This window comes from Schizophyllum commune (genome assembly GCF_000143185.2).
Source record: "Schizophyllum commune H4-8 unplaced genomic scaffold SCHCOscaffold_4, whole genome shotgun sequence".
In the NCBI taxonomy this organism is placed as follows: Eukaryota; Fungi; Basidiomycota; class Agaricomycetes; order Agaricales; family Schizophyllaceae; genus Schizophyllum; species Schizophyllum commune.
Window position 1 is genome coordinate 659,692 of NW_026089541.1, and position 26,543 is coordinate 686,234.

The following is a 26,543-nucleotide window of genomic DNA, read 5'->3' on the forward strand; positions in this document are numbered from 1 at the left end:
GAGGCGGCTTCACGCCTCTCCGGGTTACGTGTATGTCTAATGACCTCCATAGCGCGGGCGTAGCTAGCACTTGTTGGCGCCACGACGAGCAGACATGGCTGACCAAGAGGGGTCCTGCGCGCAAAGATGGATGCACGAAGAGCTCGTTGGGGAGAGTATGCAAGAACACTTGCTCTAGTATGTCGAGATTGAGTATTCGTGAATGATCCATGTCCAGAGTCCACTACCGGAGTCGGTTGAGATGACGGTCTAAAGCAGAACGAAGGACACACGTGGGTCCAATAACATAAGGTCACGTGGAAGCGAGCAAATATCCGAATTCGAACGAACAAACAAAGCAAGCGCAGGACGATGCGCGATACATGCGATACAGGCAGTGTATACGGTGACGAGGATGCAAGAATCACAGGAAGAAAGTACGACGTGTCGTCTCGAGTTCCGGCTGGAAGATGACGTGAGTCAGGCGTGACATAACGGCGGGCATCAGCACTCACTTTCCAGACCCAGACATACTCGTCTTGGGTAGGCGGTACCGTCTTTTGTGGGGGCTTTGAGGTATCGGGTGTAGGCTCGTCGGTTTCCATGGCTTCTTCAGCTTGCTCCTCCGCATCCTTGAATGAATCCTCCTTCTCCGGTGCACCCTCCTCCGATGGCTCGGCCGCATCGAATTCTAAAGGCTTCGGAGGCGCCCCGAACTGCTGCACCGCGGGTATCCCCTTCTTCAACCACCTTAGCTTCAACGTGAACCGCGGGCCGATCTCCTGCAGTGCGACCTTCTCGGTCGATCGGAACGCATAGCGGTGCCGGCGAAAGAAGAGGAAGTCGCGCTGGTTGTGAAGGGTGACGACCTGCCGGCCTTGGAATTCGGGTAGTGGGGGGAAGCAGGTCTGGAACATGCGGCCGACGCTGAGGCCGAGGCGGGTGACGAAGCCGTTCAGAACGAGCTCGGGGTGGTGGGCGGTGGCGCGGGCGTGACCCTGAGCGCTTGTTAGGTCGGTTTGAAGATGTAAAGCGAGCAGAGACGTACGTAGATCTGCTTCGTCAACTGGATGGAGGAGAGCTTGAAGTACGCGGTCGGACCGGCAGGGAGATGGATGAGCGTGATAGCATCTGTGAAGAATGTGAGCTGAGCGCCCCCTTCAAGCAGAAGCAGAGCCACGCACTCGGTTGTCTATGATCCTCGTTCACCACCAGCATGTGCTTGTACCCTCTATCCGCCGCCCAGCCCGCGATGCGCCCCATCTCAAAGCCCTTCCCCTTCTTCCGCCTGATGAACTCCGCGCCGGGGAACACGCCCGCGAGCTCATCACAGAACTCGTACGTCGGCTTATGTGCCTGAGGCCCGGTGGTTATCAAGATTTTGGGCGGGACGTCCGGATCGGCGTCGGAGAAGAAGGAGGCGAAGGGGTCGTTGGCGATGTCGGCGTCCGTCTCCTGGCGGTCTTCGCTAGTCGAGGTGGAGGGATCGGCGGTGAGGAAGGAGGGGTCAAATTCGCGCTGGTTGTCGAGGGTCTTCGGCACGTTCTGTTGTAGTCGTTGCTATATAACAGTATTGGCTTGCGTTCGGCACGAAGGGAACTCATCACGCACCTTCTTCAGCGCGGGATTCTGCGATTCCACCTTCGCCCGCTCGAGACGCTTCTTCAGCTTCTGCTGAGTCTTCGCCTTGCGCTGCTTGGCCGCGACATCTTCCCGCTTGGCCTTGTTTCCGATTTGCGAAGGCTCGAAGCGCTTGCTGACCATGATTGAGGGAGGGGACTTGGGGGAATTCGTCCAAAATCGGCGATCGGCGCTTGTCACGTTCACTACCGTGACGTGACATGTTGAACTTTGCCTCCGCGTCAGTTGGCGGTCATATTTCAATGCAGTCAATGATACACAGGATGGCCATCAGCAGGGATATTAAGGCTCTCAGAGGCTTCTTCACGCTCTCCCCCTTCGATCGCCTCTTCTCTACCAATTAGCTTGTTAAAGCACCTTATAGCAGAACCGTCGAGATCTCCCAAGACTTCATCAGCGACCTATCTCATTGAATTCCTGTTCACGCAATATCTATCATGATTGAAGGGAGGTTCCGTCTATGCCTTAGACTCGTCACCAGGCGAAAACCTCAGGGAAATGGAGTTCACGCAATGGCGCTCATCGGCTACAGAAGTCATCAGTATTCAAGGTATGACACGATGTAGCGGACTCACTGGGAGTAGGGAAACCCTCGCCCTCGAAGACGTGGCCCAGGTCTATGATGGTGTAAGCCTCAACGGCCGCATAGCACCAACAGATGCGAGCACTTACGACCGTCGCACGCGGCGCAGGTTATTTCAATGCGCTTCATTCCCATAGACGTGTCGACATGCCTGTTCACAGCACCCGGGATAGCGTCGAAGAACGCGGGCCAGCCACACCCGCTCTGTGTGAGCACAAGTGAGCTTTGTGTCCTGATTCAGACGATGAGCGGGTCTTGCCTTGAACTTCGTCGTGCTCTTGTAAAGGGGCGTGCCACATCCCGCGCACTGATAGACACCAGGTTCGTAGTGCTTGTCGTACTCGCCCGTACCGGGCCGTTCGGTACCCTTCTCGCGCAAGATGCGGAACTTAGGGGAGGGTGAGCACTCCATTTCCTCATACTCGAGCAGAACCCACCTGTGCAGGAGAAAGGATGGCTTGCCATTCTTTCTCGGACTTCTTGGGCGACGATGCTCCGCTTGAAGCCATTCTGAGAGAGATTCGGGGAGTTGAGACGCTGCGAGCGGGGAAACGGATGGCTGTTCTGAGGGTTTTATACCCTGTCGCTCGGCTAATGATGTTTAAGGCCACGATGGATGTATAAGACAGGCTGTGTCTAAACGAGTTCTCATCGTCAGCGCTGTGGCGTGGGATCGTGACATCTCACGTGTATATGCTCACGGTCACGTGCCAGCTGTTGAACTTTTTCAATGGCCCCTTACAGCCTTTCTTCCTTTTTACCCTCATCATCCAAAGACACACTGAGAAGAGCTGAATCTCTCCCGAAGTTCAGGACGCCAAAAATGTCATGGAGGCCTTCAAGCCATTTTGGGTCGCCCCGGCCAACAAGCACAAACTCAGACAAATACGGATAACGAAAGAGGCATGTCCGATGACCTGCCTTGCTTCACACACTCATCGGCTTGAATGCCTTCCCCATCAAGTTTTACCTTCATATCTGAATGCAATGAGCAGGCAAACGTCCATTGTCATTTACTCTCATCAGCGCGCCATCGCGAGCGAGCTGATCCCTTTATTTTGTCCCTCCTATCTTCGCTCCACGCCGCGGCTGGAGGAACAGCGGCCATTCGCCAAGCTCTCCGGATGATGGGCGCTTAATAGACGCTGCGCAAGAGGATGTCGGTGACCCGGGTTTAATGATGCCCGAGGCATGACGCGGACAGTGTTGCTCGCGTTATAACCATGCGATCGCTCGCGGTGGAGTCATACCATTCCTCTTCTGCCCTATAGTAGCACGGTCGGACGTCAAGTGTAGACATGGCCACTGCACCAAGAGTATGGCTGATCACCGGTGAGTGGGGCTTGAGGCGCTTGCGAGGACATCTCTGATACATTCGCCGTGCAGGGACGACATCTGGCTTGGGGAAGAGGCTCGTGAACGAAGTCCTCTCGCGAGGCGATCTAGTCATCGCCACGGGGCGCTCGATAGACAACCTGAAGGCGCAATACGAGGAGAGTGACCAGCTGAAGCTGATGCAGCTCGATGTCACCGAGGGGCCGCAGCCGATCGCAGCGAAGGTGCAGGAGGCGCTCAGCGTCTGGGGACGCATCGATGTCCTGGTGAACAACGCTGGCATCGGATATCCGTCGCTGATTGAGGAGGCAGGGTGAGTCATTCATCCTTCATCCTGTATTGGCGCGTTCCGCGGCCCTTGCTCACGCGACGTGCAGCTCTGCGTTATTGCGTAAGCAGATGGAGGCGAATCTGTATGGCGTCGTGGATGTGACACTTGCCGTACTTCCTCATTTGCGGGAGAGGAAAGCGGGCACCATCGTCGTGGTCGGTAGCCGGAGCGCGTATAAGACAGAGCTTATCGTATGTTTCTCCTCTTCTATCATGCATAAGCGACTTATGCAGATGGCTATGTCGTATAGGGCGTAGGTGAGTACACAGAGCCTCTATTTCATCGGTAAGCTCACCTCTTGAAGGTATCTATGGTGCCTCAAAAGCCGCCGTCACCGGTAAGCGTCTGTTACGTATGATACGTCCAGCAGCTTACCAGATATTTCAGCGTGGACCGAATCCCTCGCCAACGAAGCTGCACTATTCAATGTCAAGGTGATGCTTGTCCAACCAGGCTCATTCCGTACCGAAGGTTCGTTCGCCCAGCATCATCTTGCATCGTCCCATTAGGCTGACCAACGCAGGCATGTACGGCCAGGGCTTCTACAACGGGAACCAGATTCCAGCCTGGAACGACATCCACGCCACGGCTCGCGCCCGCTTCGCGTCGGTACCGGGCACGGAGAAGGGGGACCCGGCGAAGGCCATGCGCGCCCTTGTCGACGTCGTCCGCGGGGAGGGAAAGGCCGCCGGCCGCGCGCTCCCGCGATATCTGGTCCTTGGGGAGGATGCGGTCGCGGATGTGCGCAACAAGTTTGCGCGGGTGCTGCAGGTGGTGGCGGATTGGGAGGACGTGTCGACGGATGTGAACTTCGACTGAGGCCATATGCCCAGATGTTGATGTCAAGCCAAAAGTGACTGTTCGATGTCGAGGATGGTCAGGGAGTCGCGAGCCATGGTGCGCAGATCGTTGGACGGCGGACTAGGATGTACTCATTACCAATGTATCTCATACAGAGCTGCCTCGAGGCGGTCAGCGGGCTCCCACGAGGCAGCTTCCCTCCTTGAACCTTCAAGATTGCCTGTGAGATTGCTGCTTCGCGACATACCAATCCAGCTTGGTCACAGTACGCGACGCGTCTTCCCCGCATTGTGCGGAACATCTCCGCCACAATCCGACTACATCTCGAGCTCACCGCTGCATCCCCTCGTCGTACCATAGCTGCCCAGCGCTAATGGTTCTAGGATACTTGGGACAGCCTCGGTGCATGCCTCGTGGCGGTCCAGTCGCCGTTGACGGCAACGCGGCCGCATTTCGACTTCGCCTTTCCTGCAGGCTGGGGTTCAGCCGACCAGAAGTCGCCCGCCTGCACGCCCTCGGCATCAGTAATTTCCGACGCGCCGCCGGCACGGTGGGTCCGAGAACAGGGAAGCGGCGCCGGGGCATATAAAGGCAAGGTGTGTGCGGTGCCGTATCGTCCTTCCCCTTATCGTGTTCTCTCCTCCTGCCTTATCGTACGATACGGGGAGCTCGACGACGGCTGCTGCTCGCATCCGACAGCTCGACAGACGTTGGAGGCGCTGGACTGTCGTCCTCGCCACCTCTCGCGACCGACTAGGCTGATCGGTCGGTCATCGGACCGCGATACTACTTAGGCGCCCGTCCTCCTACCTCCGCGATACCTCATTGAAGGGCGCCTTCCATACATTGTTGACACCTGGGGAGTACTTCTGCATCATGGTGCGTCGCTAGGCTCGATGTATGGGCTCGTCTGACCTCGTAGTGCGCAGATGAACAGGTCACACGACCCCACACTTCCCCTCGAACTGCAACTCTGCATCCTGGAGAACCTACAGGATGACAAGCGTGCTATGGCTACATGCGGCCTAGTATGCCGCACATGGGTCTCTCCGACTAGACGTGCGCTATTCGAGAAGATTACACTCCTATACCATGATCGCGCCACTTTACTGGACCTGCTCTCGTCCCCTCGCGCCACATTTGCAGATCACGTCGAGTCTCTCAGCATCGTGGGCGATTCGACGTTGACCGGCTCTGCTAAATTCCACGATACCCTCGGCACGCTTAGCGCCATGTCTGCAATTCGCACGTTGCACCTCGCCCACGTCGATGTTAGCACACTAGATGATGCTGCACTATCCTTATTCCATTCCTCCTTTGTCCACATTGGTACCCTCAAGCTTGACTACGTCAGACTTGCAAGTCCAGCGACACTAGCGCGCTTCCTCGCGGGCTTTGTCGGTCTGCGACATCTGCGTTTATGCGCGTCGTTTGCTGGCATTTCGTCGCGACCGCTGGATGTTCCGCTGCCTAGCTTCCAACTGGAAAGCTTGACATACACTACCCAAGACTACAGCGATTTGTGCGGGCTCATGTCGTGGTTCACCCTGTCTGACCTCTCGCGGCTCGAGAGGCTAGATATTGGACCAATACCGCGTACTGGGTTGCTCGACTTAGCGAAGCTTATGCGCGCTAGTGACGGCGAACTGCGCCACCTTGCTATACGGCTGCTGGACACTGTCACGTCAGGTATGCATGTGAGTATCTCTTCGTTTCCGTGTCTGACCGATTCTCATAGGTGACATCGCCGACTGCCTCGACTTCGCCGCAGTGCCCCTGCTCCAGTCCCTCCAGGTCTTCGTCTCCCTCCCCAAGTTCGGCCAGCATCGCGGCAGCTCCGCCCTCGCCCTCCTCCCCTGCGTCGGCTCGTGTCTCTCGCAGCTCACGCTCCTCGTGAGCGCCTCCTCGCCCCTTGAGCTCAACCGCTTCGACTGGGGCGCGCTCAACGCGGCGCTCGCGGGCTGGCAGTACCGCGCGCTGCGCGACCTGCACGTCGACGTCGCGTGCTTCCGCGACCCGCAGACGATCGCGTCGACGGTGCGGGATCGGATGGGGGTGTTCGACCAGCGAGGGATCTTGAGGGTTGAGGTCAAGGTGCTCTGATGTACGCTCTCGATTCGTGGCCGACGTCGCTGATCCAAGCCTCGCAGACTATGGCTTGGACGCGGGTGGCTTGAAGGGGCTGGGCATGATGCTATGTGTGAGCTTGTGGGATAGTCTTGGAAATGAAGCGCGTATGATCTGGGTACTAATACAGTCGCTGGGAAATGGGATGTCTTGATGTAGATGAGGGTGGCGCCTGACTGTGGATCGATTAGATTTCCTTACCTTAATCTACATACCACTACTCATTGTGCACTTTTGAGCTATGCATTCGAGATTTCTTGGATTGGACTTCTCGATCGTCAATGCAGACGGGCAGTTTCCGGGATCAAGAAGAGGGCGTCTCACGACAGCGACGTGCGCCCGTAGCAAACACTGGCTCAGCTGGAGATAGCCTGAGATGTAGTTCTCTGATCACTACAAGGTCAAGTGGAGTATCTCGTGAACTGATTGCACGATGATGGTCATAACGAGCGTGGGTGCTAGAGATACAGGCAAGTAAGTTAGAGCCGGGTCGTGTAGAATAGATAGATGGTAGTAGTGCAAAGTCCGGCTACAACGACAGGCAAGTCTGGAATAGTTAGTCCAGAGCATAAATAACACAAAGCGATAGCAGTAGGATGGACAGGAACAGGACGGGAAAGACCAGGATGGTCACTACAAGCGCGAGGAGGATCTTGTAAACCATGGTTAAGGATTGGGTTTATAACTCGCGCGTTGCCTTCTCCGTATGCATGGGCTGGTTGACGGACGAGTCGTATGGGTCGACGAAGGCGGGCTGGTGCGCGGCCCATGCGGGCTCCATGGCGTCCGTCGCCTGAACGCGCGAGTACTTGCGTCGCTCGCGGTAGTTGCGGATGATGGACCAGCAGAGCGCGCTGCCGAGGAACGCGGACAGTGCGCCGAAGACGATCGTCGTGATCATGAGCGTCTGCTTCGCCTTCTTCAGATCGTCGACGTCCTCTTCGTCAGAGTCGGAGTCGCTGACGGCGCTCAAGAGGCTGTTGTCAAAGTCCTCGTCGGTGTCGTTGGCGTCGACGCTGCTGTCTGCGATGGGGTCGCTGGAGTCACCGCTGGACGAGTTTGAGGAGCCGCCCGAGGCGGGGAAGAGGATCTTGTTGTCCTCCTCGACGAAGCAGTACGTCGAGTCGTTGCCCGGGGTCTGCCAATCGATCAGAAACTGATGATCAGGATGACTGAAAAGCGCACACCTTTCCAGAGTCGTAGTAGTCCTGCAGGATCGCAGTCGTGCACTCGGAGAACTCAGCGATGGATGCGTGCCCGTAGCCGCTCTGCTCGATGAGGACAGCACTGTCACCGAGCTGGTCGGCGATCTGCTTAGCGTTCTTGAAAGGCGTAACCGGATCGGCCTGGACAAAGTCAGATACACGAACGGACATGTCGACCTGTTTGAAAGCGCACCTGGTTGCCGATGACCAAAATCGGGTTGCTGAGCTTGTTGTTCCACGGGCCAGAGTACCGCTCAACCGCGCGTACAGGCCAGGCGTAGCAGTTAGTGCTACACAGGCAAAGCGTCAGATGCAAGGCGCATAAGGTACGAGGACCACAAACCCTTGCGATGAGAACGACGGCCCAAAGAGGGGCGAGACATTGCGCGTCACGAACAAGATCTCGTCGAACGTGTTCTGGATGGTCGCGTTGCCCGCGTCGATTGAGTCGCCACAGCTGATGGCCTGCAAGTTGTCGCCCGTGTCCGCGGGCAGTTGCTCGTCGTCGCTGTCGTCGTCGGCGCGCTTCACGAAGCGGCGGGCAGCGCTGGCATCCCCGTTGCCTTGCGTAACGTCGTAGACAGCCCGCAGCTGGCTCGCCAGGTCCGACCAAGTCGTCGGCTTGTACAAGGCCTGCAGAATGTAGCGCGTGATGCTGCTGGGAGTGATACCTCCGAGCGGGTCGCCAGCCTGGTCGTACTTGTACAGGACCTGCGGGCTCGGTTAGCCTTGCGGATAGTCGAGTTTAAACAGCGTGAGCCCACCTTCAGCATCTTGTAGATGCGGTCGAGGATGTCGTCACCCGTATCGGTCTCCCTGAGCCACATGTCGCAGCGCTTGCCAGCCTTCGCGCACTCTTTGGCGAAGCCTGCAAGGGCGGCATCGCGAGACTCGACAGAGGCGGTCATGGTCTCGTATCCGGGAGCACCAGCGTACAACTGGGGGTCTGCCGTACGTTAGCCCAGGCGCAGTCATTGTGCGAATGCCCACATACCCACGACACCGTCTATAACGACACGGCCGACGCGATCAGGGAACACTGGGTTGGCGACTTCAGTAAGCTTACTTTGCATCGAGCGCTCAACATACTGTTGACGAAGGTGGCACCAATGATCGTGCCATAGGACGCGCCGTAATAGTTGATCTCCTTGCTGTCTGGCTCCAAGTAGTCCGCGATGGCGACCATATCGCGCACAGTGGCCACGGTGCCAACGTACTTGAGCACGTCGCCGACGTTCTTCACGCAAAGGTCACCATACTGCTTGAACCTCTTGTCCGTCTCGTCCATGCGGGCGTAAAACGCGTCGACGTCCTTCGCGTGCAGAAGCGCATTGGTCGGGTCGACGCTGAAGTCCTGGATCAGGCTGCCGTTGTAGATCTCGTTGTACTCCTTCGTGGTCTTGAAGCACGAGATGACGCCGGGCCTGGAGCAGTGTCAGTCGAGAGCAGCGCGGGGCGCACACCATAAACTTACGTGGAGTAGGTGGTGCCGCGTGGGTCCCAGCTCACAAGGTCGTAGCCGGTACCGATGAATGGGATGAGGGTCGACTCGGCGGCGCTGATGAGAAACTCGACGCCAGAACCACCCGGTCCACCTAGCGGGCATCAGAATCAGGAGGTCGCAGCCCGACGAACTAACGAACCTGGGTTGAAAAACACGGATCCCTTCTTCTCCTTGTCGGCGGCAGGATACTTGACGACAGCGATGTGCGCCGTGCCGACGCTCTCGTCCGCCCAGTCGAGCGGCACGTCGAAGTACCCGCACTGGAAAGAGTCGCTGTAGTTGCCGAAAGCCTTATTCCAATCGGAGCACGAAGTCCACTCGATGGTCGAGTTGACCTTGGCGGCACCGGCTAGGCCAATGAAAGCGGCGGCCAGCGATGCGGAGAGGAGTGTCTTCGCCATGAGAGCGTAGGCGAAGAGAGGGAAAGGGGAGGGGAGGGGGTGGGACGTGCAGGACGGTTTCGCTTGCCTTTATATGCGTTGCGGAATGTGCGGTAAAACAAACCCCTGACTCCCTGCACGACAGCCCCGTCCTTTTCGTAACAATAGGCGCTTATTCTGAAGAACCAAAGGATGCCATCCGTGGATGACTGATTATTTGCATTGCGTGTAAGGGCGCTGTGTTACAGGACAGACAACGTGGCGAGCGGCCGACGATGAATGTCCGTCTAGGAAAAGGGAAGCGGTGCCGCATCGCGCATAGAGGTGAGAAAGTCCCACAGGTTCCCTCGAGATCCCGGCGGGGAGCTACGATCCCGCTGTGGGCGCTAATCAGCACCGCTTGCGCAGCCGGGGACGACGATCAGGCCCAATGCTGGGCAGAGCGCCCAGCGCCCACCTCGGTGGGATGTGTCGCACGGACAGCTTATATGTAGTGCTGAAACAAAACGAAGTGCAGCAGATATTCGGCATTGAAAACGCCCCGGCCAGGGGGAGCTGTGGTCGAGGACAAGTTGATTTGTTTTATCCACGTTATTTGCACGCGTTATTTCTCCGGCACGTGCGCGGTGACACGGCTGATCGTCACGCAGTTCAACTTTCGGAACTCTTGCTTCTGACCATCGCAGACGATCATTGCAAGCATCTACTGTCCCCCAAAGACCTAGAGGAACATGTCGAGATCTATACTACCCGATAAGAATGAGGAATACGGGAGCAGGGAATATTGGTAGTCAGCTCGCCTTCCAGCAGTCGTCCAACACTCAAATTTCGCCAGGGATGCTAGATATTCGAAGTGAGGTCAAATGATACATCTGGCTACCAAAGTACTCAGAGTGCATAGAGAAGAAGAAGAGCCTAACTTTGACTGGTGTCAAAACTACGCGAACGTTGCGGTCACCTTGAGGGAATTGATACCGAATAAATCAGCAAAAATCATCATGCTAGGCTGTGGCAACAGCAAGCTATCAGAGGACGTGAGTGAATGTAAAAATGTAGAAAATCAACCAGTGTCTGACGGTAACGTAAGATGTGGGATGATGGGTACCACAACATTGTTAACATAGATGTCAGCGTCCTCACTCCGCACCGAACGACATGGAACTGATCCTCATGCACAGTATTCCCCAGTCGTCATCGAGCAGATGCGACGAAGAAACAACGAGCTACGGCCTCAAATGGAGTGTAAGACGCGCCCGCCATCTTCAGCGCTCTTGAGATGACATCCGCTCCGCCACAGGGCACGAGATGGACATCCGTGACTTGCAATTTCGTGACGCATCCTTCGACATCGCGATAGACAAGGGTGAGTTGAAGTGTGTATTCGCCTCTGGGAGGGTCGCTGACTGGCGCGCAGCAACTATGGACGCGATGCTGACGTACAAAGGAGATCCTTGGGTATGTATTGCGTTCATGCGCTCGACAGTCGTGAAGCACTGACCCTTCCATACCAGAACCCGCCAGAGAACGTTGTCGAGGATTGCATGAGGGAGGTCGACGAGGTCGTCAGGTAAGACGCCCATCCTTTCGCATCAGCCGCCGGCACCTTCCAACCCGTCCACGCTCGCTTTTTACCCCTCCTGATGCGCCGCCCCAGAGTCCTTCGCCCAGGTGGCACCTTCATCTACTTGACCTTCGGCCAGCCGCATTTCCGGAAGCGCTACCTCGCCCAGCGCCCGGGCACGACACTCGAGGTTCGCGAGCTCGGCGACACGTGGAATTACTACCTGTACATCCTGCGCAAGCAAGAGTAGTAGAAGCGGCCTGTACACGGGAGCCTGCTGGCATGCGACTAGAACAAGAACTTGACATTCCCGTAGAACTCGAGCATGGCGTTCTCGCCGTTGCGCATGCGCGTCTTGGAGAGGTCGGCGTAGGTCTCGAGGAACTCTGCGTGTGTGAACACCTGGCTCTTGTGCTCGCCGACGGGGAGGCCGGTGGCAGAGACGACGCCATCGAGCGGTGCGCGGCGGCCGCGGGGTACGCCGGACGAGAAGAAGTCCGGCGCGAACGATAGCGGGGTGGATACGCCACTCAGCGGGCTTGCGCGCAGACCCGCGCCCTCCAGGCCCTCGTCGGACGTACTGTGCGACAGCGCGGGCGGCTGCGAGAGCGTGTACTCGTACATATCGCGCAGCACGTCGAAGTTCGTGGGGAAGAAGATGTCAAAGTAGCCGTGCTTGACGAGCAGCGTCGATGTCGTGATGCTCGAGTTCTCCCAGCGCATCTGCACGACGGGCGCGTTGATGCCCGGGATCGCGTCGGGCAGCTCGGAGAAGTCGGTGAGCAGGAGGCGGTGGCGGGGGAAGTAGTTGCGCAGGGTGCGGATGAGGGAGAGGAGGCGCGTGGGGATGTACTCGACCTGGGACATGTTCGGCGCGAGGGGGAGGTTGACGAACGCGCGGCGGAGGGTCTCGGACGCGCGCAGGAGGCGGTTCACGGGCGGCGGGTGGTTGAGGTACTCGCGCAGGCGGAGGTAGTCCTTGATGAGCGGGTCCGTGACGGGCGTGTAGAGGCTATCGAACTCGCCCTCGTGGTCGATGACGACCATCTCCTGGTGAGGCTTGAGCGTCTGCAGGTCCCAGCGGATCGCGTCGTGGGCAAAGTTGTCGACGACCTCGGTTGCGATGAAGAAGCAGGGCGCGGGGTCGTGCGTGTTCCAGTGGAAGACGCTCTTGTTGTGGACGTGCACGCAGTCGTGGTCGCGCAGCCGGCGTTTCTGCAGCTCGGCGAGGTTGCCGCTGATCTCGATGATGTTGTACCGCGTCCGTTCGTATACGGCGGGGTATACGTCGCGCAGGTAGTCGAGGATGTCCTTCGCGAGGGTGCCATTGCCTGCGCCTATTTCGTAGATGTTGAAGTCGTCGTAGGGGAAGTATTTGAGGAGGTATTCTGCGGACAGACATCGGGCGAGCGCTTGACCATACCATGGCTAGAGATGCACTGTTGAAACGATATTTGCGCGAGGAGGACAGCCACGCACCCTAAACAGCTCTGTTGGCGTATGCCACAGCTGCCTCCCGAGCGTCCCAGGCTTCTCCTCGCCGTACTCCAGGTACTTCTCCGCGATCCTCTCCTGGAACTCGGCCAGGTTCCGCATCTTGTTGAACTCGAACGGCTGGTTGCGCGTGTCCAGAATAGCAGCCTGGTTCGGGAAGTAACCGTAGTTTGGGTTGTACAGCGAGTCTTCGATGAAGTCCCGCACGAGCATCTTGACCTTTCGTGGGGGAACCTTCTCCTGCACAAGCTCGGTCGCGGTGACCGTCGGGTACTTCAAGTGCTCCTCGGGTACCGCATCGTCGAAGGAGACGCGGTTGTAGTTCCACTTGTCGCTGATCTCGTACTTCGCTACGCGCTTCCGCTCGCTCTCGGCGATCCGCTCGAGCAGAGTGGGCTTCCGGGGAGATTCTGCTGGCTGTTTCGCGGGCTCCTTGTTTTTCTTCGGGCCATTCGAGCGCCATCGGACGCCCGCTATTCGAGGTGGGCGTAAGTTCTTCAGGCCATTGACGCGTAGCATGGAGTGGCCCGACCACCGCGCACGACGAGCGAACGAAGGCCAAGGGATTTGCGTAATTTGCGTTCACGGACCGCGCGATTCGAAATCGAACTTGCACATGCAAGCCACGTGGAACTGGCTCGGCAATATCCATGACCAACAAATGCTCTCTGCACTCTACACTCACCGACATTCGCTTTCTTTGAGCAACAGAGGTCGAGACACATGCAGGCACTCTATATATCTGCTCGTCCTCTCAACCTAAGCAAGAAAAGCACTGTGTACCGAGACCCTCCTTCCAACGCCTGCATACACTGGACGACCGAGCGACCAGTGATCTCCAGTGATGCCGAGGGCGTTGTTCTCATATGACCGCCCTGACTCAACTTCTGCCCTGCCGCCCGTAAATTCACCGCAGATTGCGGGGGATTAGTGCTTCGTTGAATGGCAACGGACACGCCCGCCCCTGGGATCACAAGCTGATCAAACGACGGATTGGCCGTATATAAGGACAGTCTAAGTCTGGATGTAAGTACCTGCTGCCGCGATGCTGCGATACCCATCCTTGCTGCTTGCTGGACTTATCTTTGCTGGGTTCGGTAAGTTAGTTCTCTACTTATTGAGGGCGCCCAAACTCACGCTGTCTCCTCATAGCCAATGCGGACGTGACGCTCTACCAAGTCAGCGCGTCACATGCAGATCCAGACGCTCCCACTGTCAGCATCGACATAAGCTACATCGTCTCTGCGGTCGGCACCGCTGAGGATGGTTCTGCGACGACCTATGTTGCTGAGGAGGTCATGTCGCGCGAGCAAGCAATCTACAGCACAAAGACCGCGACTTTGGTATCTGAGCCTACTACCTTTACTCGTAAGTGTTCCCGCCTTCACCCCTTCTTGACCTCTCTGTGTTGTGTGGCTAACTTTGTCACCCCAAGGGACCTTCATCCAGGGCGCATCCACCTACGCGCTCGCGTTCACCGCACCCGAGGAGACGACGACGCTATCAGACGAGAACGGCCAGCCAACAGCGACATCGACGCGCACTAGGCTCCTGGAAGGGTACTCCATAGGCTGCAACCTCAACACCGCGGCTGGCGACGGCAGCTGCGAAGTCAGCATCGATGGTCCGGGAACGCAGAGGACGTATACGGGCCCGCTCACGCCTTTTTATACATTGGCGTCGGAGAATGGGGCGGTCAGTGGTCTGCGGATATCGAGGAGTGTTGTTTGGTCGGTCTTGGGCGGAGTGGGTTTGGGTTTTTGGGTAACGCTTTAGATTATCCGGCGGCACTCGAATAGCACAACTGCAAACAATCGCCAGCTGAACATAGAGACGGGGAATGAAATCATTGGGTTCTCGCATCGCTAACGATACAATCATTACGCGCGCATTCGCGCATGGCCTCCTACGATACAGATGTGCATACAGATTCGGGAAAAGATGGTCGAACGAATTCAGGAAAGGTGGTCGGACGAATTTTGGGAAAGTGGTCGAACGAATTCAAGAAAGAAAGATGTTGGAATGGAGAACAGCAACAAGAAGGAAATCAAGTCATCGTAAAGATGTCCGTGCAACATACGAGTATATCTTTGCGCAGAGCAGAGCATACCAAGCAGGCCAGAGGAAGCTTGCGCAAACTTGGAAGACCGAAGCAAACCAGGGCTCTATGCTCCCTGCGCAACCGGCTCCTTCGCCGGGGTCTGCTGCCCGCTGGCCAACGCATCCTCCGCGGACGGTGTACGCGCCCCGCTCGCGGGAAGCGAGCCAGACTTGGCATCCGCCTGCGGCGTGTTCTCGTCGTCTTCGTCCTCCGCGGAGCTGTCAGGCGGGCCTTCCTCTTCCTCCTCGACTCCGGACTCGTCGTACTCTTCTTCGTCCTCGTAGTCACCTTCGTCCATGGCTTCTTTGAGCTGTGATGAGCGGTTGTATGAGCATGGAGAAGAGGCTGGAGAGAAGGAAGGATGCGCACCATCTCAATGAGCTCGTGGCACTCGTTGAGGTGGGCCATGACGATGCCTTGGCCCTCGGGGATGTTGCCCTCCTCGCCGACGAACTTGCCGTCCTTTCGCATGGAGTCGATCTGGAAGAGGGCTAGCTGATACTGTAATCCGCATAAGCGCAGACCCACTAGGTATAGAACAAGCACTGACGGGGTACAAATCGCGAGGGCTGAACGGGCCGCCATATTTGAGGACTTCGTTCAAGCACTTCTTGACCGTGTTCAGCTTGTTCGCGACAGGCATCAGCTCCTCCGATACCGGTTCGCTGGACGACAACAAGCGGTAGATGAGGCCGTAGCAGCGACGAAGGAGATACAGCAGGACCTAAGGCAAGGTCAGTCAACACAACGACATTTGTGGCACCCCCACGCACGTATTGGCCCGGCGGTCGATTCCCCTCCTGATCGACGAACTTGCCATCGACACGCATCTTGTCGATCTCTTGCAAGCTTAACGAATAATTCCACAGGTCCGTCTCGCGCAGGCTCCACCGGTGCGTGAGGACCAAGCCCTCAAGCTCTTGGCGGATCTGCGTGAGGCGATCGTAGATGGGCAGCAGCGACGTCGCAACGTTCTTGCTCTCGTCTTGCGCCTTGATCTCCTGCACGATCTCAAAGCACTCCTCGAGTGTGGCGGAGCAGATGGCTTGCGATGCGGGGACGACGCCGCCCGGGGTGAGGAACTTGCCGTCCACGCGCTGACTGCGGCGGGGGCTGGTGAGTGATACGACAAGGTGGCGCGTGATGGAAAGCGGCTCACGCGTCGATTTTGCGCAGCTCCTCCGCGATGGGCTTGAGCTCCGCCTTGTGCGAGCCCTCCTTGGCGGCGAGGGTCACGAGCGCGCGCCGTAGCTTGACGAGACGTTCGTGAATCGGCACGAGCTCGTCGGAGAGGACGGAGAGGTTGGCTTCCATAGAGCAGAGCAGGCTGTCGCATTCCTTTGCTTGACGCTCGAGGAGCTTGGTGATCGCGTTGCGGGAACTTTGCTGTGAGATGATTTGGCGGACGTCCTTCAATCGCCGCCTGAAGGGTGCGAGATCGCTCTCGCTGTATACTGCGGACTCGTTCATGTGTTCCAGTATTTGCTGCGTGTCGCGTAAGTAGTGCGAGTTGAGAGGGGGGAAGGACACACCCTCATGGAGGCAAGCTGGGAGTACGTGGCCGGCGCATCTCGCGTCTTGCCGATCGTGAGGTAGAAGAGGGAGAGCAGGCTGAAGACATCGGCCAATGTAGCATCCACGCGGTTGTTGTATACAGTCTCGTCGTTCCTTATTTCGTTTAGCCTCGTCACTGCGATAGGTCAGCGGGGTCGATCTAAGCGCCCAAGGCTGATCATCTACACGCCTTGCTTGACTACTGCCTGGTACAGCGCGTTCACATCGGAGGCCTTGATGTACTCTCCCCGGTCTTTCTTGAGGGCAGTCAATCGGTTGCGGATGCTTCAGTGCGTCAGTAGCGCTCGCTGAGTCTGAATCTGTCAGCACACACCTGATGAATGCCTCCAGTATAGGGAGTTCTATAACCGCGGTGAGCGTCGCCCAGTGATTGGGGGGAGAAGACCTATGCCTTCTGGTGGTGGTGCTGCCATTCAATCCTCTGAATTTGGAGTCACAGATGGAAAGCCCAGTGGCTTGATGGAGGTTTGGATCAAGGCGCGGATTCGTCGACTGGCGAGGCTTGTGAATTCGGCAAATGCCGAGGTGCGAGAAACGAGCCGGAGGCTGGGCGCTGTTGCCCTTGTTTACCCGAACCTGACGTCCCCTGCACTATGGATAGGAAGAGATGCGGTGCTTCCGGGTCATTACACTTCAGTGCCAAAAGAGCACACGAGCCACGAGTTCATAACGAGTTGGAATGTCGAGGTATTAGCTGATGTGAAGGAGCATAGGTTTCTAGCTTTGAACAGAGTAACAAGAGAATTTTTTGATAGATTATCGCTTGCTCTATGGTATACGAGCTGCTCGTTGCTGCACGTGGGCAGCTTGTTGTCGGCGCCGCTTCTCATAGCCCGCCTCCCGCCAAGTATGCGTGCCATTTGGTGACCTAAGGCGACGACGCGTTCGCGCTTCTCTGCCTCTCAGGGCTGCTCGTCAGCAACTGCTAGGATGTGGATACCATGTACAGCGCTCTGTCGAAGCCTGTCCGCCACTACACAGAGCGCTGTCGCCGCCGCGAACGCCCCTAGAGGGCGCATCGGAGGCGCACGGCAATTCCCGATACGCATTCAACAGACCTTCAGAAGCAACTCAGACGCGCTGGACGATAGGATGAGCCACTGATAGCACTGAATAAGTCCCTTGAGACCTTCCGAAGCAAGTTTCGTCAGTCTACTATATTCTCAGGGCGAACTTGGCTTCAAGCATTCCATTTTGATATGTGAGTATCTTCTGGACAATATATTGCCTATACTTACTTATCAAGCACGTATCTTGCGCATGTATACATACCTTGAAAGCTGAGAGATGTTGCTAAGGTCACATTTGCCGATTTGTCCGGGATTAATTACCTCTCCAGTTGGTGTGTGGCTTTCGCGTAGTTTGGACCCTTATTAAAATTGAGCGACTCTGTAGTTTAGTTTGTCATGCAGTGTCCTGTGCTTCAAGGACAGTAGATCCCGAGGCAGCATATGTAACAATAGGGAGCACGGCGAGAGTCGAACTGTGTGACAAGCAAGCCCGTCACTGCCCACGTGTATTTATCTCCGATGCGTGAATCTTCAAACCATCTTGCTTTCGACCACATCAGCTTCGTCTGTCGGGGCCATGTCCATGTCGGGTATCTGCTCCACGGCTTTATCGTTTCAGTCCTGCGCTCTCAATGACCAACTCTTGGCAAAGTGGTGCCGTGAGTACAGCGTGCTCGGCGCAGTGGGAACCGCCGGCGTTCCCAAGCCCGCCTCCGTTATCCTAGACGTGCATTCGGTGTCAGTCGCTCTCCACAAAGGGCCTGTGCTGTGACACAGCGCCCTCATACCAGATGTAATGTCCGTCTTCCACGGATTCCTAGCAGGGTTCTTCAGAACAACTACCTATTGATACGAGAAAGGTTGGGGGCGGGGTCGGTGCTGTGGGGAATGTTTTATCTCACGTCCCACCATGCACATAAAGGCAGGTGAGCGCGCGAAGCACGAATCACCCTTATTCCTCCCTTCGCCTGCATTCTCATGGCGAAGACACTATTTTTCGCGTCGCTGGGCGCAGCCCTCGCCCTCCCTTTCGTTCGCTTCGTTGCCGCCGCGAAGACCAACTCGACCATCGAATGGTCCTCGTGCTCTGACTGGAACAAGGCTTTCGGGAACTACAGCGACTCCTTCCAGTGCGGGTACTTCGACGTGCCGCTTGACTGGGCAGACGAAAGCGTCGGCACGGCGCACATAGCTGTCGTCAAGTATCCCGCCGCGGACAAGGAGAAGAAGGGCACCGTGTTCTTCAATCCAGGTGCGTCGTTGAGAGCCCGTCATACGCCATTCCTATCTAGTATTCACGCTCGCTAGGCGGACCGGGTGCCTCTGGCGTCGAGTTCCTCATCACCCACGCGGAGGAAGCCCTCATACCTTTTGTTGGCACTGGCTACGACCTTGTGGGCTGGGATCCCCGTGGCACGACTTATTCCACGTATGCCTGAACGTTCCACCAGCCGCATTCTCGACTTACATCGCGTCAGGCCCGGCGTCATTTCGTGCTTCAAGACCAAGGAGGAGTACGCGGCGGTGTACAACGGCAGCCTGATCACGGACTTCAGTGTTGACCCGACGAACGCGCTTTTGCACCCAAAGGATGTGAAGGCGTTTTACGACCGCATGGACGAGACAGACAAGAGGTTTAAGCAGTACGGTGACTTGTGCACGGAGAACGCCGGCGACGTGCTCAAGTATGTCGGCACTGTGGCGACCGTGCGCGACATGGTCGCCATCGCGGACTACTTGGAGCCAGACAGCAAGGAGATCAACTACTACGGTGCCTCCTACGGCACGATTATTGGGGCCACCTTCGTGAACAGTACGTTGAGCGCTGCATAATGTGGAAGCATGCTGACCTACGCTTTGCAGTGTTCCCTGATCGTGTCGGTCGTGTTGTCATTGACGGCGTCGTAGGTGAGCTGCCATCACTGCGAAGATGCCCCTTTCGCTCACATACGCACTCGATAGACCCTCAATTGTACGCCGGCGCGCCCGGGTACGAGACCATGACCGCCTCCGTCGAGTCTCGCGATGCCGCTCTCGCGGGCTTCGCCAAGGAGTGCGCGAAGGCTGGCAAGCGCTGCGCCCTGCGTCTCAAGGAGACCGACACGGGTGACGACATCCTCGATCGCGTCTACCGATTGGTGAAGGTAGCGACGTTCGCCTCGCAGCCCTCTACACTGGCTGACTCTTTCTGAAGAACCTGTACAAGCTTTACGAGGCCGGCCAAACGCCCGAGGGTATTCTCACCCCCAGTGCCGTCACCCGCTTCATTCAAGAGGCCCTGTATAAGCCGAAAACCTGGGGGGATCTGGCCGCCCAGCTGAAGGCCATCTACGACATCGCGCAGGGCAACGACACGAGCACATCACGGCGCTTCGTAAAGCGCGACGACAATGACGACGACCAGCAGCCCGCGGACATTAGCGACAGTCTCATGGCCATCAGCTGCGGGGACTCGGTCGACGCGGGCAATGCGACCATCCAGAACACGTTCGACGAGATCTTGTTTGTGACACGTAATGTTTCACCCCTCTTCGGACCGTCATTCTCTTCGCAAGGGTGCGTCGTCTCACAAGTTCAGATATCAGGTATCTGACGCCGAGTTCCACAGGACCTCCTGCTACGCTTGGCCAGTGCGCGCTGTCGAGCGATACGCTGGCCCGTGGAACAACAAGCTAAGCAACCCGATCCTGGTCATCGGCAACCAGGTCTGCTTTTTGAGTTGTCGTCTTTTCTAGCCATGTCTGACTTCGTCCAGGCAGACCCGGTGACGCCTTTCAAGAATGCGAAGCAGATCGCGGACCAACTGGGCGATAGTGCTGTCCTCATCGAGCAGAGTGGCTACGGGGTCAGTACAGCACTGGTGTGAATTCGAACGAGAGCTGACATCGCGCACCATAGCATGCGTCTATCGCCGAGTTCTCCAAGTGCACGACTGAGATTCTGAAGGACTACTACGGCTCGGGCAAGGTGAGCGCCTTGCGCTGCATTTTGCAACAAAGTTCTAATCAAACCGCAGACTCCAAGCAACGACTCGACGTACTGCTTCGTCGAAGAGGATAACAAGGTCCTCTTCCCCGCCAACAGCACCGGGAACGATACCTCGTCCAGCGAAGGCTCCCCCGTCTCCGACACCAGCATCGACGCCGACGCCGAAGGCGTGGACCTCGATGACACGGTTCTCAGCGCTGTCAGCGACGCTGGCTCGGAAGACGGCGAGAGCATTGACGAATTGAAGAAGGCGAAGCAGACGTTCAGAATCATGACCATCGTATTCGGCTCCTTGTCTGCGGTCCTCGGGAGTGCGCTCTGCTGGTCGATCATCCGCAACTACCGCGAGCAGCGCAAGTATTCGCGTGTCCAGGCAACGGACGCTTTGGAGCCTGCTTGGGCGGCTCATCAGCCAACCTTTGCGAACCCGTACGACTCGGCCGTCAACCAGCCCCAGGGGAAGGCCGCGCGCGAGCTATAAATCGCTTTGCTCACATGGTTTATAAGATCCTGCTCGCCTTGGTAGTGACCATTCTGGTCTTCCCCGTCCTGTTCCTGTCTATCCTATTGCTATCGCTTTGCGCTATTTATGCACTGGACTAGATACGCCAGACTTGCCTGTCCGTGTGGACTCACATCTATCTATTCCATACGACCTGGGTATCACTTACTTGCTTGTATCTCTAGCACTCACGTTCTTTACAATTATTACCGTGCAGTCAATTGATGGACTCCTTGGCCTGACCAGCTATATGCTGTAAGGGAGTTAGTGATTTGGGGCATTCCCGTAAGCATGCCAATTCCTGCTGAACCATGTGCGTGTCGGATGACCCCACGTGATACATTTCCAGTCCTTTATATACCGCTCGCTCGCTCCGATCACCTCAGTCGTTTGTCTCCTGCCCCGACGACTGAGGTGAGTACTCGTACACTCCGTACCTACGCTTTACTCACTGGACTAGACCGTACGTCTGCCAGGTGAATACACAGTCGTTTGTCTCCTGCCCCGACGACTGAGACCGTACGTCTGCCAGACCGGCGTTGCAGATTCCAGCAATTCCTGCGATATAGGCCTACCAAAAACCATAGATGGTACGGCATATGCCGTGTATCACGTGCAACGCTGTTGCAAGCACAAACAAATTCACGTATCTTCACAACAACAGTTTCTCGAAAAGCCGTCCGGTGCCAGGTGATCGTGGACGTCGGTCGTTCGAGGTGAACTCGAGAATTCTGCTGAGACATGACTATGCACGGTCGAGGGTTGAGCTCACAAACCTCGAGGGTCAATTTTTCCTTGGCGACGAAGTGCGTATGACTCAGAAGCGTCTACTTCAAGGTGGATTGGCGCCCACCGGGAAAATGACCCTGTAAGTCTCATGACCTATGGAGGTTCGGCCGACGAACGATCTTTCAGCAATGGGTTCAGTCATCGCGAGCCGATGAATAATGTCACATGTGCCACACTTGTCAACGAGGAACACTGGACTGGTCGAGCATCCCTTGGACCCGATGCGTAGGGATTCTGCTCTTCTCTCGGGCCACCTTGCGAACATGTTGCTCACGGTAGGATGGCCCAACTGACGATTCCCCTCGGCACGTTCAGTCATTTACCCGCAGACCCGCTTTCTAGCAACGATTTGCTAGGGTTTCTTCGCAAAACTTTCGAATCGGACCGACACCAACTAATTGCTCTTTACACATCATACCAATCCTGCTTGAAAGGCTTAGGTATACACGTACGAGATGCACAGGAAGCCGTGAAGCAAACGCTTCGAATGGCCGAGTACGCGCGATACTGCGCTGGCTTCGCGGAGATCGCCTACCACCGCATACGCAGAGGGGATGGAGCGTCGACTTGCTGCTGTAGTATAAAAGGCCGTCGACATCTTCCTTGGCTACCCAGCGCACTCTACTACGCCCTCTTCTCTGTATCCACAACCAACTAAACCATCTACAACATGTCTTCCGAGCTTCCTCCCTTCCCTTCTGCTTTCAAGGGCGACGTTGTCACCCAGAGCCATCCCGACTACGACAAGGCCATCCGCCGCTGGACCAAGAACGTTGAGCGCCGCGCGAAGGTCGTCGCCTACATCAAGGACGCGGACGACGCCTCCCTCGCTATCGCATACGCACGCGAGAATAACCTCCCTATCGGCATCATGGGCGGCGGCCACAGCGCCGCCGGTGCGTCTTCTGTCGAGGACGGTCTCATTGTGGACTGCTCGCGTTATCTGAACTACTGCCGCGTCGACGCGGAGAAGAAGATCGGCTACGTGGGCGGCGGCTCGCGCTGGGAGACCGTCGACCGCACTGCGTACAAATACGGCTTGGCGACTGTCGGAGGGGTAAGCTCTGTAAAATCTCACTCCCGCTTGTTTTGCTGACTGTTTTCCGTTTTGTAGACCGTTAACGACGTGAGTTGAACTATATGGCGCCCGTGTAGCGCTGGCGGCTGACATCTCCTGCAGACCGGCGTCGCTGGGCTGACTCTCGGTGGCGGGTTCGGCTACCTTTCTGGCCTTCATGGCCTCGCTCTTGACAATCTCCTGGGTGTACGTATCTATCCCCCCGCACTCCACGGCTATCTGATGATATTTACAGGCTCGTATGGTTCTCGCTGACGGCAAGCATATCTACACCAGCGCGACTGAGAACGCCGACCTCTTCTTTGGCATTCGCGGCGGCGGGTCCAACTTTGGCGTCGTCACCGAATTCGTCTTCCAGCTGCACGAGCAGCGCCCCATGATCTACGGTGGGGTTGTGAAGTTCCCCCAGGAGGCGCTCACGGGCATCGTCGCTGCCACCGCCGATTATTGGGAGGTCCAAAATCCTAAGGCGTGCATGCTGCAGATTTGGGGTGTCAACCACGCCGGTCATGGCAAGGTAGGCAGTGTTTTGGGATGAGCGGATGCTCGCTCATTACATCTCAGCCCGAGATCATCTGCATCTTCTTCTACAATGGAACGGAGGCAGAGGGGCGCGCGCACTTCAAGAAATTCCTCGATTGCTGTATGTCTTCGTCTTTATTGCGATCCGTGCCTCGGTCGCTGATGGCCACACAGCGCCGATCATTGACACTACGAAAGAGATCCCCTACGAGGAGGCGAACGCCATGACCGTATGGAGGCTTCTGATCATTCCTTGTTCCCTGCTAACCGTCTCACAGAACCACATCTTCACCATCGGCATGTGCGAGTACCAGAAGGGTATCGCCCACGTCGCGCAAGGCAGTCCGGAAGTCCTCACCCAGCTCGTCGAGCGCGCCGTCGCGCTCTCCGCGCAGCCCGGCCCGGATGTCGCTTTTACCATGGGCTTCTTCCCTCGCGGCAAGATCCTGAGCCCTGCCTCGGAGTGCGCCTTCCGCCGCGACCCGCACCCGGACGTGAACTTCATCGCCGCGTGGGAGGGCGACACGCCGGAGAACTTCGCCGCCGGGCGGGCGAAGGTGTACGAGATGCACGCGTTGGCGACGAAGCTGTACGCGGAGCACGGGGACCCGAAGGCGTGGGAGCTGGCGGGGTATGCGAATACGGACGATGAGGCGGCGTCGAGCGATAGGGGCCTGCGCGAGGCGAAGGCGAAGGCGGCGTTTGGGGATGCGTACCCGAAGCTGCAGCAGATCAAGAAGAGGTACGACCCGGAGCTCGTGTTCAACCGCTGGTACCCCATCATCCCGGCGTAGAAGAAGTGGAATCAAGTGATGTACGAATCAATGAATGTATACAATTTGGTGTCGACTATGTCTAGTGAAGCGAGCAATCGGATAGGTACCAGGTTTCTAGCGTTTCTTGGACGTTTTCTTCTTCGATGACTGTGGTGGCAACTCGACAGAACCGCCTGCTGCCTCTGCCTCCACCCCGCCTCCCTGCTCGATTTTCGTCTTCGCCTCGAGGAAAAACATGACATCTCGCAGCTGGTCCTCCAAATCTCGAATTTTCTCCTCACTCGCCTTCTTCTCCCGCTCGGCCTCTTCTTGTCGCTCCTTCATCTTCCCCATGTTCTTCATCAGGTTCGCGCTGACCGCGCGCTCCTCCTTCAATTCCTTGTCGAGCTTGCGCGCCAGCTCGGCCATTTTCTCTGCGCGGGTCTCCGCACGGGCTTTGTCACGCAGTGCCTCTGCGACCTGCTCGTTCTGTGCACGGGCCCGCGCTTCCTGTTCCTCGCGAGCCTCTGTCCGCTGCTTCTCGAAGTCCCGAGTCAGCGACTCGACGAGCTTGCTGAGCTGATTGACCTGGTTCTTCAGCTCGGCCTGCTGCTCCTCGTAGTACTCCCGCTGCGAGTCGAGCTGCGACGTGAGTAGATAAGAGTACTCAATGCCGATCGCCTCGATCTTCTCTGCGCTGAGGGCGTCTGCAGCGCTTGGTCCGCCGCTCCCGCCCTCGCGCGAGCCACCGACGGAGGCAGCGGCACTGGGGAGCTCGACGAGCTTTCCGTCCGCGCGGTTCTGGATGAGCCGGTGCACGTATCCGTCGCCGGCGTAGTCCCAGACGCGCTGCGTCTCAAGTTCGAGGGCGTACAGATGGGTTGTAGTTTCGTAGTGCGCGTGCGCGTGGCCACGGCCGTACCGCCCACAGCCGATGTTGCCGCAGATGAGGCATATCCAGAGGCTGTTCGTCGAGGAGCACGCGCTGCATCGCGAAAGGGAGGGAGTATCGGATGCAGGAGCGAAGGGGATGCGGCGGGTGGAGGAGGTAGAGGACGTGGGGTGTGAGGAGAGCAACGTCTGGGAGTAGCGGCAGACGGGACAGCGGCTGTCGCCCCATTTGCTGAGACACATGCAGTGGAATGTGTGCGAGCAGGGGACGGTGATGAGGCCAGTTACGGCGGAGTCCATCCGCTCTAGACATACTGGGCATGTTGGAAGCTCGTAGACAGACGACGCCTCCGTACCGAGACGAGCGATGGCTTGGGATATCGAGTCCTCGGCTTCAATCTGTATAGACGAAACGCGGACGACATGGGATATTTCGGGCTGGAGATGCTCCGTGGGTAAAAAGTCGTGATGCGCGTACTGAACTCGCTGACCTCGATAGAGTTAAAGGGCTTCCCGTTGTACGCTTCGATGAACTCTGCAGCGTCGGTTGGCTTCGCAAATCTGATGACGACAATCGACCTATTTGGCGCTGTATCTCTGACGAGTATATTAGGACGCTCGTCTATGGCAAACGAATACATCATACCTTACCTGATCATCCTGAGATGGGATATGCCATCACCAGCAGGGGCAACAAAGGTCAGGAAGTCGGAAGGAGTCATCCAGGCCGGAACGGCCAAAATAGCGAGCGTCACGCCGCCATCTGCGTTGAGAGTCACCTTCCCGGACGAGGCGTGAGGATCGGCCTCAATCTCCTCTGTCGTGCGAGCTTTGGCGGCGTCGCGGAAGATATGCACCACGCCTTCTGGCAGATTGGTCGAGCCCTCCTTCGTACGACTATTCGGTACGAAGGACGCAGAGGCTGTCCCTGAGTATTTGTCAGCCGTGAATCAACTGACAATTTGCCACAAACCTTTGTTTTCCTTGCGCGCCTTCCCCGATGAAGCTGGATTGCTCATAGTCTCAAAGTCGACCCAGTCAAGTCGGATGGGTCCAAGTCGGTAGTCCTTCTTTTCGTAGTTGTATAGGGCGTTCTTGCGCTTCGTTAGTTTCGGCTTATGCGCTGGTAGATGCTGAAAGAGATTGGTGGGTACAAAGACGTCCGCGGGGTGAGGATAAGAAGTAGATATTTCGATCTTCCGCTGAACGGATATGATGATGTGGTAGCTTCGCATCTCAGGTAGCCCTCATGCTAGAACCTAACTTCGCGTTTTTCAGCAGATGAAGGTTCGAGACAAGTCAATCTCGTGATCGCGAGAGGCAAAGCATTCGGTGACGTCACGCCGCCCGGTCACGTTCGCGTTGTGGGTCCACTCAATGATATCCATAAA

General features: G+C 57.0%; 13 protein-coding genes across 13 annotated transcripts; 7 read left to right on the forward strand and 6 right to left on the reverse strand.

Annotated features, from left to right (window-relative positions):
* Window positions 1-17: 17 nt before the first annotated feature.
* Window positions 18-1,751, reverse strand: SCHCODRAFT_02617660 (Brix-domain-containing protein). The gene is made up of 5 exons (XM_050344826.1): window positions 1,591-1,751; window positions 1,164-1,539; window positions 1,028-1,110; window positions 495-977; window positions 18-442 (listed from the first exon to the last, which is right to left on the reverse strand). Exons 1-5 carry the CDS (start codon window positions 1,741-1,743, stop codon window positions 404-406), a joined length of 1,134 nt encoding a protein of 377 aa, XP_050200936.1. The 5' UTR covers window positions 1,744-1,751; the 3' UTR covers window positions 18-403.
* Window positions 1,752-1,834: 83 nt separating this feature from the next.
* On the reverse strand, window positions 1,835-2,832 carry SCHCODRAFT_02617662 (methionine sulfoxide reductase B). The gene is made up of 5 exons (XM_003033100.2): window positions 2,641-2,832; window positions 2,463-2,591; window positions 2,293-2,407; window positions 2,196-2,237; window positions 1,835-2,146 (listed from the first exon to the last, which is right to left on the reverse strand). The coding sequence occupies exons 1-5, from the start codon at window positions 2,710-2,712 to the stop codon at window positions 2,079-2,081; spliced, it is 426 nt and encodes a 141-aa protein (XP_003033146.1). The 5' UTR covers window positions 2,713-2,832; the 3' UTR covers window positions 1,835-2,078.
* A 367-nt stretch (window positions 2,833-3,199) lies between these two features.
* On the forward strand, window positions 3,200-4,892 carry SCHCODRAFT_02617669 (NAD(P)-binding protein). Its single transcript, XM_003032485.3, has 7 exons — window positions 3,200-3,535; window positions 3,590-3,851; window positions 3,916-4,060; window positions 4,120-4,126; window positions 4,174-4,206; window positions 4,257-4,340; window positions 4,393-4,892. The coding sequence occupies exons 1-7, from the start codon at window positions 3,502-3,504 to the stop codon at window positions 4,686-4,688; spliced, it is 861 nt and encodes a 286-aa protein (XP_003032531.1). The 5' UTR covers window positions 3,200-3,501; the 3' UTR covers window positions 4,689-4,892.
* A 381-nt stretch (window positions 4,893-5,273) lies between these two features.
* Window positions 5,274-7,092, forward strand: SCHCODRAFT_02617673 (uncharacterized protein). The gene is made up of 4 exons (XM_003032486.3): window positions 5,274-5,549; window positions 5,600-6,359; window positions 6,409-6,764; window positions 6,821-7,092. Exons 2-4 carry the CDS (start codon window positions 5,600-5,602, stop codon window positions 6,845-6,847), a joined length of 1,143 nt encoding a protein of 380 aa, XP_003032532.2. The 5' UTR covers window positions 5,274-5,549; the 3' UTR covers window positions 6,848-7,092.
* Window positions 7,093-7,168: 76 nt separating this feature from the next.
* On the reverse strand, window positions 7,169-10,345 carry SCHCODRAFT_02571463 (alpha/beta-hydrolase). Its single transcript, XM_003033101.2, has 9 exons — window positions 9,646-10,345; window positions 9,477-9,597; window positions 9,092-9,426; window positions 8,997-9,041; window positions 8,767-8,948; window positions 8,346-8,713; window positions 8,196-8,292; window positions 7,985-8,143; window positions 7,169-7,935 (listed from the first exon to the last, which is right to left on the reverse strand). Exons 1-9 carry the CDS (start codon window positions 9,905-9,907, stop codon window positions 7,477-7,479), a joined length of 2,028 nt encoding a protein of 675 aa, XP_003033147.1. The 5' UTR covers window positions 9,908-10,345; the 3' UTR covers window positions 7,169-7,476.
* Window positions 10,035-10,450, forward strand: SCHCODRAFT_02215040 (uncharacterized protein). The gene has a single exon (XM_050342091.1). It carries the CDS (start codon window positions 10,162-10,164, stop codon window positions 10,378-10,380), a length of 219 nt encoding a protein of 72 aa, XP_050200937.1. The 5' UTR covers window positions 10,035-10,161; the 3' UTR covers window positions 10,381-10,450.
* Window positions 10,451-10,628: 178 nt separating this feature from the next.
* Window positions 10,629-11,935, forward strand: SCHCODRAFT_02617678 (S-adenosyl-L-methionine-dependent methyltransferase). Its single transcript, XM_003032487.3, has 8 exons — window positions 10,629-10,739; window positions 10,788-10,920; window positions 10,974-11,012; window positions 11,065-11,128; window positions 11,184-11,249; window positions 11,301-11,341; window positions 11,398-11,453; window positions 11,541-11,935. Exons 2-8 carry the CDS (start codon window positions 10,885-10,887, stop codon window positions 11,695-11,697), a joined length of 459 nt encoding a protein of 152 aa, XP_003032533.1. The 5' UTR covers window positions 10,629-10,739; window positions 10,788-10,884; the 3' UTR covers window positions 11,698-11,935.
* On the reverse strand, window positions 11,736-13,503 carry SCHCODRAFT_02571469 (DUF185-domain-containing protein; the record flags this gene model as incomplete). The annotated part of the gene is made up of 3 exons (XM_003033102.2): window positions 12,927-13,503; window positions 12,037-12,875; window positions 11,736-11,853 (listed from the first exon to the last, which is right to left on the reverse strand). The coding sequence occupies exons 1-3, from the start codon at window positions 13,458-13,460 to the stop codon at window positions 11,736-11,738; spliced, it is 1,491 nt and encodes a 496-aa protein (XP_003033148.1). The 5' UTR covers window positions 13,461-13,503.
* A 306-nt stretch (window positions 13,504-13,809) lies between these two features.
* SCHCODRAFT_02215225 (uncharacterized protein) lies at window positions 13,810-14,715 on the forward strand. The gene is made up of 2 exons (XM_050342092.1): window positions 13,810-14,038; window positions 14,094-14,715. Exons 1-2 carry the CDS (start codon window positions 13,987-13,989, stop codon window positions 14,486-14,488), a joined length of 447 nt encoding a protein of 148 aa, XP_050200938.1. The 5' UTR covers window positions 13,810-13,986; the 3' UTR covers window positions 14,489-14,715.
* Window positions 14,716-14,779: 64 nt separating this feature from the next.
* Window positions 14,780-17,887, reverse strand: SCHCODRAFT_0256749 (uncharacterized protein; the record flags this gene model as incomplete). The annotated part of the gene is made up of 10 exons (XM_003033103.1): window positions 14,780-15,352; window positions 15,412-15,543; window positions 15,593-15,766; window positions 15,816-16,155; window positions 16,202-16,527; window positions 16,575-16,725; window positions 16,783-16,881; window positions 16,931-17,208; window positions 17,676-17,697; window positions 17,856-17,887. 10 exons carry the CDS (start codon window positions 17,885-17,887, stop codon window positions 15,107-15,109), a joined length of 1,800 nt encoding a protein of 599 aa, XP_003033149.1. The 3' UTR covers window positions 14,780-15,106.
* A 295-nt stretch (window positions 17,888-18,182) lies between these two features.
* On the forward strand, window positions 18,183-21,360 carry SCHCODRAFT_02676756 (alpha/beta-hydrolase). Its single transcript, XM_003032488.3, has 10 exons — window positions 18,183-18,879; window positions 18,936-19,056; window positions 19,106-19,440; window positions 19,491-19,535; window positions 19,590-19,771; window positions 19,822-20,183; window positions 20,236-20,332; window positions 20,383-20,472; window positions 20,526-20,594; window positions 20,644-21,360. The coding sequence occupies exons 1-10, from the start codon at window positions 18,606-18,608 to the stop codon at window positions 21,094-21,096; spliced, it is 2,028 nt and encodes a 675-aa protein (XP_003032534.1). The 5' UTR covers window positions 18,183-18,605; the 3' UTR covers window positions 21,097-21,360.
* Window positions 21,361-22,576: 1,216 nt separating this feature from the next.
* SCHCODRAFT_02698778 (FAD-binding domain-containing protein) lies at window positions 22,577-24,300 on the forward strand (the record flags this gene model as incomplete). The annotated part of the gene is made up of 7 exons (XM_003032489.1): window positions 22,577-22,963; window positions 23,021-23,032; window positions 23,087-23,170; window positions 23,220-23,501; window positions 23,549-23,627; window positions 23,681-23,736; window positions 23,785-24,300. The coding sequence occupies 7 exons, from the start codon at window positions 22,577-22,579 to the stop codon at window positions 24,298-24,300; spliced, it is 1,416 nt and encodes a 471-aa protein (XP_003032535.1).
* Window positions 24,077-26,461, reverse strand: SCHCODRAFT_02534906 (zf-UBP-domain-containing protein). The gene is made up of 4 exons (XM_003033104.2): window positions 26,126-26,461; window positions 25,804-26,080; window positions 25,644-25,749; window positions 24,077-25,590 (listed from the first exon to the last, which is right to left on the reverse strand). Exons 1-4 carry the CDS (start codon window positions 26,385-26,387, stop codon window positions 24,397-24,399), a joined length of 1,839 nt encoding a protein of 612 aa, XP_003033150.1. The 5' UTR covers window positions 26,388-26,461; the 3' UTR covers window positions 24,077-24,396.
* Between the last annotated feature and the right edge of the window lie 82 nt (window positions 26,462-26,543).